This window comes from Trichomycterus rosablanca, chromosome 5 (assembly GCF_030014385.1).
Source record: "Trichomycterus rosablanca isolate fTriRos1 chromosome 5, fTriRos1.hap1, whole genome shotgun sequence".
NCBI lineage: Eukaryota > Metazoa > Chordata > Actinopteri > Siluriformes > Trichomycteridae > Trichomycterus > Trichomycterus rosablanca.
In genome coordinates, this window is record NC_085992.1 from 2,046,468 (window position 1) to 2,062,769 (window position 16,302).

The window sequence follows — 16,302 nt, forward strand, 5'->3', positions numbered from 1 at the left end:
ACCTGTGCAACATTTGCCCCCCTCCTACATTAAATAAGGGCCAAAATTGACACCCGTTCTTCTGCAGAATGAATGATTTCACCAATTGAACTCCTCACTGCTATTATTTTGAACAAGCCCCTTTCAATCAATGCTTCGATTACTCAGAATGAGTGGGATGCACGTCCTAATTGTTGGGTTTGTTTTGTTTTCATTACTCTGCTACACTTTCAAGTAAATTATTTGCTATGTAGAAATAGCATTTCTACTAAAAACAGTGATTTATCAGGTTAATGGTGTTGGACTGCTATTTTTTTGAACACCACTGTATATGATGTTACAGTAGGTTTTACATCCAGTAGGTGTAACTGTAGGTGCTATAAGTAGTGTTACATTATGTAGCCGTAACTGTAGGTGGTGTTACATTAGATTGATGTAACTGTAGGTGGTGTTACAGTTTGTGTTACATTTAGCAGGTGTAACAGTAGGAGCTGTAAGTGGTGTTACATTCAGTAGGTGTAATGGTAGGTGCTGTATGTGGTGTTAGTTAGTGTTACTTTAAGGAGGTGTAACAGCAGGTGCTATGTGTGGTCTAACAGTTAGTGTTACATTATGTAGGTGTAACTGTACTGTACAGGTACTGTGATGGTGTTACATCAAGTAGGTGCAACTGTAGGTACTGTAAGTGGTCTAACGGTTAGTGTAACAGCATGTTCTGTTACAGCACGTTTTAAAGAAAGCCAGTGAAAGTGTGGGTGGTGTTACAGTAAGTCATCCATTTAATGTAACAGTAGCTGATGTAAGTGGTGTTACTGTTGGTGTTATAATTCAGCAGGTGCTGTTACAGCAGGTATTACAGAAGGCCAGTGAGAGTGTAGGTGGTGTTACTGGACACGTTACATCCCGGAGGTTGTTCAGGCGTGTTACATTAGATATGTGGTGTAGGTGGTGTTACAGTTAGTGTTACATGAAGCAGGTGTAACAGCAGGTGATTTATGCCGTGTTACATTCTGTATGTGTAACAGTAGGTTCGGTAGATGGTGTGACTGTGAGTGTTACATTAAGTTGGTGTAACAGTAGGTGTTATACGTAGTGTTACATTCAGTAGCCGTAACTGTAGGTGCTGTCACAGTTTGTGTTACATTTAGTAGGTGTAAAAGTAGGTGGTGTTACGTTAGTGTTACATTCAGTAGGTGTATGAGCAGGTCCTGTTACAGCAGGTATTACAGACAGCATGTGAGAGTGTAGGTGGTGTAACGGGACGCGTCCCCCCCGGAGGCGGTTCGGGTGCGCTGGTACTCACAGATGCAGTAACAGAGGATGACGGAGAGCAGGACGGACACGGCCACGGCGCTGAGGGCCGTGCACCTCCACGAGCAGTACTTCGACGACTTCTTGAACTTGAAGGCGCTGCGGGAGAGCGTGTTGCGGGGCAGCGGCCGGGTGGGGGGCGAGTACACCGCCCCCGTAGCCATGGTGTAGCCCGGAGTCGCCGTGCTGAACAGAGGGGTCGTTCCAGTGCCTGTCTTAAAGAGGAAGTGCCTGACGGGAGGGAAGAGACAAGAGAGGGGAAAGGAATCAGCGTGGCGTGTATTTGTTAATAAATAAATAAATAAATAATAGTCCGGTTAAACCTGTAATCGCTATGGAAACAGCACCGCCAGGACTATACAGCCAAAAGTATGTGGACACCCCTCTTGAGTTTGGGTCTTTCAGCCAGCATATCTAATCAATCAGTAGGGTTCTTGTTTAGCATCAGTACCTGAACAATGATCGCAGCCTTTTGACTAAACAGGCACAAATTCCCTCAGACACATTCCAAAGTTTTGTGAGAAGGCACGGTCAGGTGTCCACATACTTTTGGCACACAATGAAACAGGTCTTAGCTTCCCAGCATGATGTTAGCCCACCATCGCCGAGGTCCGAGTTGGAATCCCAGCGCCACTATCGACCGGTTGGGCGTCCACACAGGCAAGTCCTCAGCATCCATGTCGCTGTGATTAGCAACATGCTATCCGATTAAACGTCCAGCAACGAGGAAAGCTAGCTTACTGCTAGCTCCTAGACGTCGGCGATCGAGATGAAGCGAACAAATGAGCGAATTGACGAATGAACACGAGTAAAAATCAGATTCACAAATGAAATGGAGTGTGTCTGACGGCGGCCGCGCGACGATCCGGCGGCGAACGGAATGCCAGACGATTCCAGCTGCAACACGAACCAGCGGCGGCGTTAAATCCAATTAGCGCGGCGAGTTGTGCGAGCTTCCAGCGCTGTAATGAAAAGCCTGAGTGCGCACGTGTGTGTGTGTGTGTGTGAGAGAGAGAGAACAGTTGTCGCTGTCTCGGTGCAGCAACAAAAGCATCAATCTCTCCAATCAAAGCAGCGACTTCGAAGCCTCCGCACCGCCGCCGTAACGATGGCACCGCCGGCGCGAGAGCGGAAATCTCGCTTTCTTTCATTCTGAACATCAATTAGAGCGCGAGAGCAATTAAGAGACTGACGAGCGTTTAATTGGTTTCCAGGAAACGCGGATCAAATTCTACACGAGTGCGTTTTCACGAAGCTGATCGGCGCTCGATTTTTGCTGAGAAATGCAGCACTGGAACATTTGCGTCAGCGTTCGCATCAGAATTCACATCAACATTCACATCAACATTTGCATCAGAATTCACATCAACATTCACATCAGAATTCGCATCAGAATTCACATCAACATTCACATCAGAATTCGCATCAGAATTCACATTTGCATCAAAATTCGCATCAGAATTCACATTCGCATCAAAATTCACATCAGCATTTGCATCAGAATCCGCATTAGAATTCACATCAACATTTGCATGAGAATTCACATGAATATTCACATCAGCATTCACATCAACATTCGCATCAGAATTCACATTAACATCAACATTCACATCAACATTCACATCAACATTCGGATCAACATTCACATCAACATTCGCATCAGAATTCACATCAACATTCACATCAGCATTCGCATCAGAATTTACATCAACATTCACATCAGCATTCGCATCAGAATTCACATCAACATTCGCATCAGCATTCGCATCAGAATTCACATCAACATTCACATCAGAATTCGCATCAGAATTTACATCAGAATTCACATCAACATTATGCGTGTCCAGATGTGTGTTCATGTGTGTCCAGATGTTTGTTTATATGTCCAGGTGTGTGTTTGTGTTCAAATGTGTGTGTGTGTGTGTGCCACACATGTGTGTGTAAGTGTGTATGTGTTCAGGGTGTGTTTGTCCAGGTGTGTGTGTGTGTGTGTGTTCAGGTGTGTGTTTGTGTTCAATTGTGTACATTCATTTGTTTGTCCATTTGTGTGTCCAAGTGTGGGTGTGTCCAGATGTGTTTTTATGTGTGTCCAGATGTGTGTGTGCAGGTGTGTGTGTGTCTCATAAAGACGTTGTTTAATCCAGCGCTGCACTTATCGTTTAGGACTGGCACAGCGGGTTAATCCGCTAACACACCAGTGCTTGGATTTGGAACCCTCTAAATTGGAATCTCAGCTTTGCTTTTGGTAGACAGGGCGCCCCCTAGCAGGGACGATCAACACTGCAGACAGTGCAGCAGACAAAACTGGTCAGTAGTTTGCTGGGTGGGAAAAGTGCAGGTCACCAGCCCGGACAGAACCAGGAGTTATCGGAGCAAACCCTGAAACCAGACGTGTTATTAAAACTAAAATCTGAGCTCCAGAGTCTAAATCTACAGTAAAAATCTCTCACACGAGCGGTTTTACACGTTTACTGTCCCGAGGTGAGTTAGGATTCAGGTGGCGGCGCAAAAAATCAAAGAAAAAAGAGCCTTAAAGAGAAATCAAACTCTAATTGATCATTCGATAACGCTGCTCTGCTTTTAAGAGCCCGTTTTACTCGGGCTAATCGAAACGACAATGATTAACGCCGCGATAAAGCTAATTCAATTCTACTCACTGATGCTTTTAATAGAGCCGCGTTACCTGCGCAGTTCAAAACCCTCGTTAAGCTTAAAAAAAAAAAAAATGAGAGAGAGAGACGATGGCAGATTTTCATAGAAAAATGTTCACGGCTGATTAATAGTTCAGGACTAAAGAACTAAATGACTAAAGAACTAAAGGACTAAAGAACTAAATGACTAAAGAACTAAAGGAATGAAGGACTAAATGACTAAAGAACTAAAGGAACTAAATTACTAAAGGACTGAAGGACTAAATAACTAAAGGACTAAATGACTAAAGGACTGAAGGACTAAAGAACTAAATGACTAAAGAACTAAAGGACTAAAGGACTAAAGGACTGCAGGACTAAAGAACTAAAGGACTAAATGACTAAAGGACTGAAGGACTAAAGAACTAAATGACTAAAGGACTGAAGGACTAAAGAACTAAATGACTAAAGAACTAAAGGACTAAAGGACTAAATGACTAAAGAACTAAATGACTAAAGGACTAAAGGACTAAAGGACTGAAGGACTAAAGAACTAAAGGACTAAATGACTAAAGGACTAAAGAACTAAAGGACTAAATGACTAAAGGACTGAAGGACTAAAGAACTAAATGACTAAAGAACTAAAGGACTAAAGGACTAAATGACTAAAGGACTAAATGACTAAAGGACTGAAGGACTACAGAACTAAAGGACTAAAGGACTGAAGGACTAAAGAACTAAAGGACTAAATGACTAAAGGACTGAAGGACTAAAGAACTAAATGACTAAATGACTAAAGGACTGAAGGACTAAAGAACTAAATGACTAAAGAACTAAAGGACTAAATGACTAAAGAACTAAATGACTAAAGGACTAAAGGACTAAAGGACTAAAGGACTGAAGGACTAAAGAACTAAAGGACTAAATGACTAAAGGACTGAAGGACTAAAGAACTAAATGACTAAATGACTAAAGGACTGAAGGACTAAAGAACTAAATGACTAAAGAACTAAAGGACTAAAGGACTAAATGACTAAAGGACTAAATGACTAAAGGACTGAAGGACTACAGAACTAAATGACTAAAAAACTAAAGAACTAAATGACTACAGAACTAAAAATCTACAGGACAGAAGGACTAAAAGACTAAAGGACTAAAGAACTACAGGACTGAAGAACTAAGGGACTAAAGAACTAAAGAATTAAAGAATTAAAGGACTAAGGGACTAAAGAATTAAAGAATTATGGGACTAAAGAACTAAAGAATTAAAGAATTAAAGGACTAAGGGACTAAATAATTAAAGAATTAAAGGACTAAGGGACTAAAGAATTAAAGAATTACGGGACTGAAGGACAAGTTTCAAGTTTCAAGGTGAGAAAATATGAAAAAGAACAGAAGAAAAACCTCCACAATCCACCTGAGAAATCACTCAGTCACAGTGTAAAAATCCTCAGGCGTGGAGAGTGTGTGTGTGAGTGTGTGTGTGTGTGTGTGTGAGTGTGTGTGTGAGTGTGTGTGTGTGTAAGTGTGTGTGTGTGCTATATAATGACCCAGATGAGTTCCAGACTGCCCGTGCCCCCGTGAACCGAGTAAGCACCATGAAGAATACCAAGTGGCCTCCACAGAGCCCAGACAGAAATCAGCCCCACTCACCCCCAACACCTCTGAGATGAATCAGAACGTCTACTGCAGACCAACATCAGCGCCTGACATCACACACGCTGTTCAACTCCTACAGGTAATACATGTAGTATTTAAAGCCCGTCTGTGTCAGGGGTGTGTGTGTGTGTGTGTGTGTTCAGGGTGTGTTTGTCCAGGTGTGTGTTTGTGTTCAAATGTGTGTATTCATGTGTGTGTCCCATGTGTGTGTGTGTTTGTGTGTGTGTGTGTGTGTGTGTCAAGGTTTGTGTTTATGTGTGTCCAGTTGTGTGTATGTGTGTCCAGTTGTGTGTATGTGTGTCCAGGTGTGTGTGCATGTGTGTCCAGGGGTGTGTGTTTGTGTGCGTTCCATGTTTTTTTGTGTGTGTGTGTGTGTGTGTGTCAAGGTTTGTGTATATATGTGTGTCCAGTTGTCTGTATGTGTGTTCAGAGTGTGTTTGTCCAGGTGTGTGTGTGTGTGTATGTGACCAGGTGTGTGTGTGTGTGTGTGTGTGTGTATGTGACCAGGTGTGTGTGTGTGTGTTTGTCAGATGTGTGTCCAGAAGTGTGTGTGTGTGTGTGTGTGTGTGTGTGTGTGTGCGTTTAGGGTCTGTTTGCCCAGGACCATTCAGGTATATGTGTGTGTGTATTTAGGTGTGTGTTTGTGTTCAAATGTGTGCATTCATGTGTTTGTCCAGCTGTGTGTGTGTGTGTGTCCAAGTGTGTGTGCATGTGTGTCCAGGTGTGTGTGTCTGTCCAGATGTGTGTGTGTGTGTGTCTGTCTGTCCAGATGTGTGTCCAGAGGTGTGTGTTCAGGGTGTGTTTGTCCAGGTGTGTGTTTGTGTGCGTCCCATGTATTGTGTGAGTGTGTCCAAGTGTGTGTGCATGTGTGTGTCCAGGTGTGTGTGTTTGTGTGTACAGGTGTGTGTGTTTGTGTGTTCTATGTATTGTGTGCGTGTCCTATGTGTGTGTGTTTGTCCAGGTGTGTGTTTGTGTGCGTCCCATGTATTGTGTGAGTGTGTCCAAGTGTGTATGCATGTGTGTGTCCAGGTGTGTGTGTTTGTGTGTACAGGGGTGTGTGTTTGTGTGTGTTCCATGTATTGTGTGTGTGTCCTATGTGTGTGTGTTTGTCCAGGTGTGTGTGTGTGTGTCCCATGTGTGTGTGTTTGTCCAGATGTGTTTTAATGTGTGTCCAGGTGTGTGTGTGTGTCCCATGTGTGTGTGTTTGTCCAGGTGTGTGTGTGTTTTGTGTGTGTTTGTCCAGGTGTGTGTGTGTTTGTGTGTGTCCCATGTATTGTGTGTGTGTATGAAACGTGTGTGTGTGTTCAGGGTGTGTTTGTCCAGGAGAGGAACACTGTGCCGATCTGATCCAGGGTTCGTGACCTTTTCAGAGTGCCGGTATGACCCGGGTTGCCATGTGCACAAAGCAAACAACTTAAAGGAAAATACTTGGACATACCCTGTTTCCTCGGACATTCTATCCTACCAAAGCCTGATGATTCTGTTTAATGTAAATAAATACAAATATTTATAAAGCACCAATGAAGGTATTTTGTGCTACGTTAAGCGCTAACGGTCGGAGAAGATGAAACTTAGCGGCGATGTGGGTTTGACATGATGAGCTTTGTGATCGGTTCCTCCCTCGCTGACCCTGAGACGCCTCTGTCACCGGGCGAGATCAGGACGCGCTCTCTAACACACTTTTAATTCCCATCACTGATGTTAAAAGCTCAGCAGTGTGTGTGTGTGTGTGTGTGTGTGTGTGTGCGCGTGTGTGTGTGCGTGTGTGTGTGTGTGCACACGCCTCTGTACTGGAATGAACGGAGGCAGAAAGTCTGGCAGCGTCTCTGATTGATACAACAACATTACTGTAACTACAGCGGGGTCCAAAAGTCTGAGTCCACTACCAGGAACTGGTTTTATTCCATCACTGATCAAACCCTAACGTGATTTCAATCCACTGATCCGCATGATTTCAATCTCCTCCTCACACACGCCGCTCGTTTGTGACGCCTCCATATTTAATTCGCTCGCGACTGTTTCGGTCGCTGAAGAACTAAAATCTGATACGGATCAAAGTTTCACACTGAGCCTTCGATAAAACGAGAGAGAGAGAGAGAGAGAGAGAGAAAGAATAATATACAGTGCCTTGCAAAAGTATTCAGCCCCCTTGAACTTTTCAACCTTTTGCCACATTTCAGGCTTCAAACATAACGATATGAAATTGTAATTTTTTGTGAAGAATCAACAACAAGTGGGACACAATCGTGAAGTGGAACGAAATTTATTGGATATTTTAAACTTTTTTTAGAAATAAAAAACTGAAAAGTGGGGCGTGCAATATTATTCAGCCCCCTTGCGTTAATACTTTGTAGCGCCACCTTTTGCTGCGATTACAGCTGCAAGTCGCTTGGGGTATGTCTCTATCAGTTTTGCACATCGAGAGACAGAAATTTTTGCCCATTCTTCCTTGCAAAACAGCTCGAGCTCAGTGAGGTTGGATGGAGAGCGTTTGTGAACAGCAGTTTTCAGCTCTTTCCACAGATTCTCGATGGGATTCAGGTCTGGACTTTGACTTGGCCATTCTAACACCTGGATACGTTTATTTGTGAACCATTCCATTGTAGATTTTGCTTTATGTTTTGGATCATTGTCTTGTTGGAAGATAAATCACCGTCCCAGTCTCAGGTCTTTTGCAGACTGCAACAGGTTTTCTTCCAGAATGGTCCTGTATTTGGCTCCATCCATCTTCCCATCAATTTTAACCATCTTCCCTGTCCCTGCTGAAGAAAAGCAGGCCCAAACCATGATGCTGCCACCACCATGTTTGACAGTGGGGATGGTGTGTTCAGGGTGATGAGCTGTGTTGCTTTTACGCCAAACATAACGTTTTGCATTGTGGCCAAAAAGTTCGATTTTGGTTTCATCTGACCAGAGCACCTTCTTCCACATGTTTGGTGTGTCTCCCAGGTGACTTTTTATAGATATCTTTGAGAAATGGCTTTCTTCTTGCCACTCTTCCATAAAGGCCAGATTTGTGCAGTGTACGACTGATTGTGTCCTATGGACAGAGTCTCCCACCTCAGCTGTAGATCTCTGCAGTTCATTCAGAGTGATCATGGGCCTCTTGGCTGCATCTCTGATCAGTCTTCTCCTTGTTTGAGCTGAAAGTTTAGAGGGACGGCCGGGTCTTGGTAGATTTGCAGTGGTCTGATACTCCTTCCATTTCAATATGATCGCTTGCACAGTGCTCCTTGAGATGTTTAAAGCTTGGGAAATCTTTTTGTATCCAAATCCGGCTTTAAACTTCTCCACAACAGTATCTCGGACCTGCCTGGTGTGTTCCTTGGTCTTCATGATGCTCTCTGCGCTTTAAACTTTAACTCTGAGACTGTCACAGAGCAGGTGCATTTATACGGAGACTTGATTACACACAGGTGGATTCTATTTATCACCATCAGTCATTTAGGTCAACATTGGTTCATTCAGAGATCCTCACTGAACTTCTGGAGTGAGTTTGCTGCACTGAAAGTAAAGGGGCTGAATAATATTGCACGCCCCACTTTTTAGTTTTTTATTTCTAAAAAAAGTTTAAAATATCCAATAAATTTCGTTCTACTTCACGATTGTGTCCTACTTGTTGTTGATTCTTCACAAAAAATTACAATTTCATATCGTTATGTTTGAAGCCTGAAATGTGGCAAAAGTTTGAAAAGTTCAAGGGGGCTGAATACTTTTGCAAGGCACTGTAAATAAATAAATAAAGACTAAAAAAATTAAAGGAAATTATAAAAAAAAGAAAAGTAAAAAGTAATAATAATAATAATATAAATAAATAAATTAATTAATTAAATAATAAAAAAAGACAAAAAAGATAAGAAATTATCAAAAAGAAATAAAGAACAAAATATATAAATAAAGACTAAAAGAGAAAGAGAGAAAAGTAAAAAGAGAGAAAGAAAGAATCAAAGAAAGACTAAAATAAATAAATAAATAAATAAATAAATAAAGACTAAAAGAAAGAAAGAAAGACAGAAAGAACAAAAAAGACAGACAGAAAGAAAGGTGTGTGTGTGAATGTGTGTGTCCAGGTGTGTGTGAGTGTGTGTGTGTCTGTCCAGATGTGTGTGTGTGTGTGTGTGTGACCAGGTGTGTGTTTCTGTCTGTCCAGATGTGTGTCCAGAGGTGTGTGTTTAGGGTGTGTTTGTCCAGGTGTGTGTTTGTGTGTACAGGTGTTTGTGTGCTTTTCCAGATGTATGTGTGTTCAGGTGGGTGTGTCCAGGTGTGAGTGTGTGTGTCCAGGTGTGTGTCAAGGTGTGTGTGTGTCCTCAGGTGGCTGTGTCCAGGTGTGTTTGTGTGCATCCCATGTATTGTGTGTTTCCAAGTGTGTGTGTGTATGTTTCCAGGTGTGAAAAGAAATAAAGAAAGAAAGAAAGAAAATGAGTTTTCCTGCATCTGGCAACCACATGAAGTCCCAGTTTGGCCTGAATCTGGGTTGCCAGCACCTCTGTAATGTGATGATGGGAAACCTTGGTGTGTTTATGAGTCATAAGAAGAAAGAAAGCCTCAGTCAATGTTCCGGTTCATCCCAGAGCTGCTGTGGTCAGGGTCTCTGTGCAGGACGCCGGAGTTAAACCGAACGTCCCGGTAACATCCCAGCGCTGGAGTGTGTTGTGGTCAGGGTCTCTGTGCAGGACGCCGGAGTTAAACCGAACGTCCCGGTAACATCCCAGCGCTGGAGTGTGTTGTGGTCAGGGTCTCTGTGCAGGACGCTGGATTTGTTGTGGATGGTGTGTGGATCCCTGATGGCAGGTTTGAACCCGGGACCGGAGTCTCACATTAATAATAGATGTGAAACAGATTGTTTTGTTGATATGAGCAAAAAAAGAGTCGAGCAGAGAACACAGAGAGGAACACCTGAAATATCTGAATTATCGCTCTTATGATGCTCGTTACTGAGAGAGAGGAATTCTGGGACGGAGAGATGAAGAGATCAAAAGAAAAACGGCTATAAATTAAAGTACAGAAGAAAAAAATACAGAACAAACAAGACGAGCCAAAAAGAGCAAAATCAGCTGTTTTCAACAGACCATATAAATATATATTATTGTTTTATTTCAGATCAGGGTCTCAGTGGGTCTGGTTTACTGAAAAAACAGGGTGCCATGCAGGAATACCCTGTAGAGGGCGTCAGTTGGTTGCAGGGCATTGTGTCTGTGTAGATGCCTGACCGGTCGATAGCAACAAGAAATAAAGAGACAGGACGACCGAAGCACGGAGAGGAAAAGAGAGGACGACAAATACAAACAGAGACTTTAAGGTTACCAAGGTGACCACATTCTCCTCCATCATCCATCCATCTGCATCCATTCATCAACCCCCCCCTCCAACTACACCCCCCCCCAATTCCGCCCAGCACGCACCTCCGCCCCTACACACACACAACCATATAAATACACACAAATTCATACACACACACACAGTCATGCATGTATACAGCCATACACACATACTCATACACACACACACTCAGATTCATTATACACACACACACAACCATATAAATACACACATACTCATACACACACACACACACACACACACACAGTCATGCATGTATACAGCCATACACACATATACACACACACACACTGCCATGCATGTACACACACACACAGCCATATATAGACACACATATACTCATACACACACAGTCATGCATCTATACAGCCATACACACATACTAAATATATACACACACTCACTCAGATTCATTATACACACACTGATCCATTCTATATATACACATACACTGCAATGCAAATATTACACACACACACACACACACACAAACAGACGAACACACACACACACACTGTCGTGCATGTACACAGACACACTCACACTTGTATACATATATTTACACACACACGTACACAGACACACTGCCATACACACACACACACACACACACACACACACACATATATATATTTACACACACGCACTGCCATGCATGTACACACACAGTCATACACACACACACACATGCACACTGCCATGCAGTTATATACACAAATGCACCCATGAATGCACATGCATGTATGTACAGCCATGCATTTATTCATACATACACACACACACACACACTATCAAGCATTTACAAACACACATACCAACACGCAGCCATGCATCAACACACACACGTATATGCACGCATGCACATGTACGCACACACAGCTGTGGATTTACACACACACAAGCACTGCCACGGATATACACACAAACACACAAACTGCACTTTTAAATACACACACACACACACACACACACACCCACCCATACGCACACACACACACACACACACACACACAGAGGTTCCTCAGGTTCCTCGGGTCATTAGGAGGGAGGGGGTCGATGATGGACGGGACGTTTTAAAAGCATCACTCGTCATTCTAAAGTGTCAGAACACAGACACACTGAAAGACGTCATTAGTGCACTTAAACACACACACACACACACACACACACAGGTTTCCCAAAACAGAACCCCCCTACACCCCTTCCTCCCCCCACCCTCAGAGGAGAGACTGCAGGTCACATTCAGGGTAAAAATTACACTGATTTATCAGAACACAGAAAGTGTGTATCATACGCTGTGTACGGTACTCTGTGTGTGTGTGTGTGTGTGTGTGTGTGTATATATGTATGAAAGTGTGTGCATGTATCTAAATGTGTGCGTATTTGTTCCATGGTGGACAACCTTTATCCATAATAACAGAAGTGTGTGTGTGTGTTTGTGTATAAATGTGTGTGTGTGTTTATGTCTGTGTGTATAAATGTGTGTGTGTGTTTATGTGTTTTGAAGTGTGTGTCTGTCTATATAGGAATGTGTGTGTGTGTGTGTGTGTGTGTGTGTGTGAATGCATGTGTCTATATGTGTTTTGATGTTTGTGTGTGTGTTGTTTTATGTTTCTGTGTTTGTGTCTGTGTGTATAAATGTGTGTGTTATGTTAATGTCTAAATTTATGTGTGTAAGAATGTGTGTGTGTATCCAAATGTGTGTATTTGTGTGTGTATGTGTGTGTATCTAAATGTGTGTGTTTGTGTATGTGTGTGTGTGTGTGAATGCATGTGTGTATATGTGTTTTGATGTTTGTGTATGTGTGTGTGTGTGTGTGTGTGTGTGTGTATAAATGAGTGTGTGTGTGTGTGTGTGTGTGTGTGTGTACACGAAGGTCTGTGTGGCAGTAACATCACAAACAGAACCGCTCAGGTAAATGCTTTATCGTGATCAGGATCACGGTGGGTCCAGAGCCCCCCCTGATACCCCCCCACACGGTTTCTTACCGGCTCTCCAGCGGCACATTGCTGCCCAGGACCCAGCTGTCCTGCAGCGGGACGGACTCGGGCGTGGTGGGCAGCTCGACAGGCGGGGGAGGGGCGGGGCTTCCGTTCCGCCGGCCGATCACTAAGCTGTGGTTCAGCGCCGTTACCAACGGCTGCTTGTGAGGGGGCGGGGCCGGGGGCAGGCTGGGCGGAGCCGGATGGCCTGGCTGCTGCTGATTGGCCGCTTGCTCTGTGGAGACAGAAGAGGTGAAAGGTCATGAGCTGATGCTTCAGAATAATTAATATAATAGTAATAAATTCATCAGGTTTATTAAAGCACGTGTTTCACTAAGATACAAATCAGCTGCTTACTGGTCTGAACACTGATCTGTTACTGGTTTCACTTTGGCACTAACTGGTTTGTGTTTAAAACACACCAAAGGCAGATGAGTGACCAGTAAAATAACATAAAACCAGTATAAAAATACAACAAATGCTGGTCACTGACCATCAAAACCAGCATAAACAGCAGAACAACATAACAAAATGCTGGCTACTGACCAGTAAAGCCAGTATAATCAGAATAAAACACGACAGATGACATGAAAACTCAGTAAATGCTGGCTAATGCCCAGTAAACCCAGTAGAAACATCATGAAAATGCAATAAATGCTGCTTAGTGACCATTAAAACCAGTAGAAATAGCACAATACTGGACCAGATGGCATTAAAACACAGCTGCTGCTTAGTGACCATTAAAAACCAGTAAAACAGAAAGAAAATAAATGCTGGTTTGTCACCAGTAAAACCCAGAATAACCAGTATAATAACAAACCAGTCGGAATTAAAACACATACGCTGGTTAAAAAAACAGTATAAACAACATAAAACATGACAAATGACATGAAAACACAATAAATGCTAGATAGTGACCATTAAAGGCCAGTAAAACCAGCATTAAACACAACAGATGAGAGTAAAACACAAAATCATAATAAATCCTAATAAATGCTGGTTAGTGACCATTAAAACCAGTAGAAACAGTATAAAAACACAACACATGACATTCAACAACAGATGCTGGTTAGTAACCTTTAAAACCAGTAGAACCAGCATGAGAGATGACTAAAGAAGCAATTTATGTTGGTTAGTGGCCACTTAAAACAGCATGAAAATGCAATAAATGCTGGCTAGAGACCATTAAAACCCAGTAGAACCAGTATAAAACACAACAAATGACATAAAAACACAATAAATGTTGGTTACTGACCAATAAAACCCAGTAAAACCAGTACAAAAACACAATAAATGACAGTAAAACAGACATGATGGTTAATGACCATTAAAACCAGTAGAACCAGTATAAAACACAACAGATGACATTCAACAACAGATGCTGGTTAGTGACCATTAAAAAGTAGAAGTAGAAAAAGTAGAAAAATGCTGATTTCTGACCATTAAAACCAGCAAAACCAGCATAAAACATGACAGATGACATAAAAACCAGTATAAAAAAGACAACAGATGACATAAAATCACAACAGATGCTGGCTAGTGACCATTAATACCAGTATAAAACATGACAGATGGCATAAAAACACAATAAATGCTGGTTACTAACCATCAAAACCAGTACAAACTACATGAAAATGCAACTAATGCAGGCTGGTGACCATTAAAACCCAGTAAAACCAGCATAAAACAAGATCGATGCCATGAAAACACAAGAAATGCTGGTTATTGACCATTAAAACCAGTAAAACAAAATGGCCTCCGCCTGTTACAGCCCTTGTTTTAGCCACATTAGCAAAACTACATGCGTAATGACATGAATAACAACAAAACCAATGCTAACCGCTAACCGCTAACCGCTAACCACGTTGCTAACTGCTTGAGTCCATTCCCAGCTGTACACAGAGCTGAAGCTAAGCTAATACTGGAGATGTCACAGCTTTACCGCTATTTATTCATCTGTTTATCTGCTAACATGCTAATGATACTTGGTAGCATGCTAATGCTAACTGTAGTAGACGAACAGATACGCTAAAGCAATAACAACAAGCAAGAGCTCATTATTATTATTATTGTTAAGACACTTTAACGAAGCTACACGAGTAAATAAAGACAGCAGTGCATTACCTTTCAATAATGCTAGCAAAACTAGCACACAGTGCTAACTGCTAGCCTCGCTTCTCCTTAATTGCTAAGTTACCTGGATGAAAAACGTCAACAAATATTCTTTTATTACTTTATTGTTTTTGTGTTTGTTTTAGTGCTGATGCTAAAATAAACCGTCATGGTACAAACAGTCGGATTGTTAGCTAGCAGCGTAATGCTAACTGTTGTCCTGTTGTTTGCTACGGCTAATCGATACGATGAAGATTATTTAAAATAAAGATGCACTACTGAAAGACACGTTGCTGCTAGCACGGCACAGCACAGCACAAGATGAGAATGCTGATTAATAACAAACATTAGCATTATTCCCTTTGCTGGACAACAAAATGCTAGCTGCTGTGCTAATTCTACTTCGTTCGGCTTGTTAGCCGTGTTTAGTATTCGCTGATAAAATAATAGCAGCTGCGTCGCTGTAAAACGTAACGAGCTAGCCTGGTCCGGGGCACTGCCGGCTAATGAACACCGCAGGAGTGCTAACAAGCGGTGCTAACGCGTTTGGCAGATGTATGCGGTTGTCGGTGGTAATTAATAGTGGCGTTTCAGTCTGCGGCGGCGCATGGATGTGATTTTTACTGATTCTTTCCTCTCCGGTTCGACATCTGTAAAACATCAGGGCCGAGCGATGATGGTTTTAACTGTTCGCCAGCTGCACGATGAACACACACACACACACACACACACACACACACACACACACACACACGGGTTTATATATATAAACATACAATTGGCATGATTAGAGGGTGCGATCGGGCCACTCGGGCGCTATAAGTGCTGTAAATGTGCGCTCTGGTTTAGGGATTACAGCTAATACCACATTCCTCATGGTGAAGATCACTAAACAGAACAGATTATTTACCTCTCAGAGCCGCCGGCGGCGTATTTTCCTGATTAGCCTCCTGCTATTGTTCCGAGATTCGGTAACGGACCTCACGCTGACCGCCGAGCAAAAAAGAACGCAGATCCAGGGTTACAGCTCCACGTGTATCTGTGTTTATCTGGATTCTCCTCCCTGTTTCACTTTTAAACTTGTGTTACAGCTCCAGCTTCTGAGAAATGGTGAGAATCAGAATCAGCTTCTCCCAGAGTCTAAAACGTTTCTGGTTCAGAATAAAGCTTAACGTGGTTTAATGTAGTAAAAGAAGGAGACAGGAGCACTAAACTTCTCTTCATTATTACTGCTCATAAGTTCCTCCACTAATCACATTCCTCACTCGCTGTTTTACTACAGTAAGTC

General features: G+C 42.5%; 1 protein-coding gene across 15 annotated transcripts in view; it reads right to left on the reverse strand.

Moving 5' to 3' along the window:
• The window catches only part of tenm3 (teneurin transmembrane protein 3), an 861,875-nt gene that overhangs the window by 161,082 nt on the left and 684,491 nt on the right, over nucleotides 1-16,302 (reverse strand). For all 15 annotated transcript variants that reach the window (XM_062995505.1, XM_062995517.1, XM_062995516.1 and 12 more), the window contains 2 exons: nucleotides 12,909-13,137; nucleotides 1,283-1,521 (listed from right to left, as the gene is read on the reverse strand). In XM_062995505.1, the coding sequence (XP_062851575.1) occupies nucleotides 1,283-1,521; nucleotides 12,909-13,137 (468 nt within the window). The remainder of the gene's footprint in view (nucleotides 1-1,282; nucleotides 1,522-12,908; nucleotides 13,138-16,302) is intronic.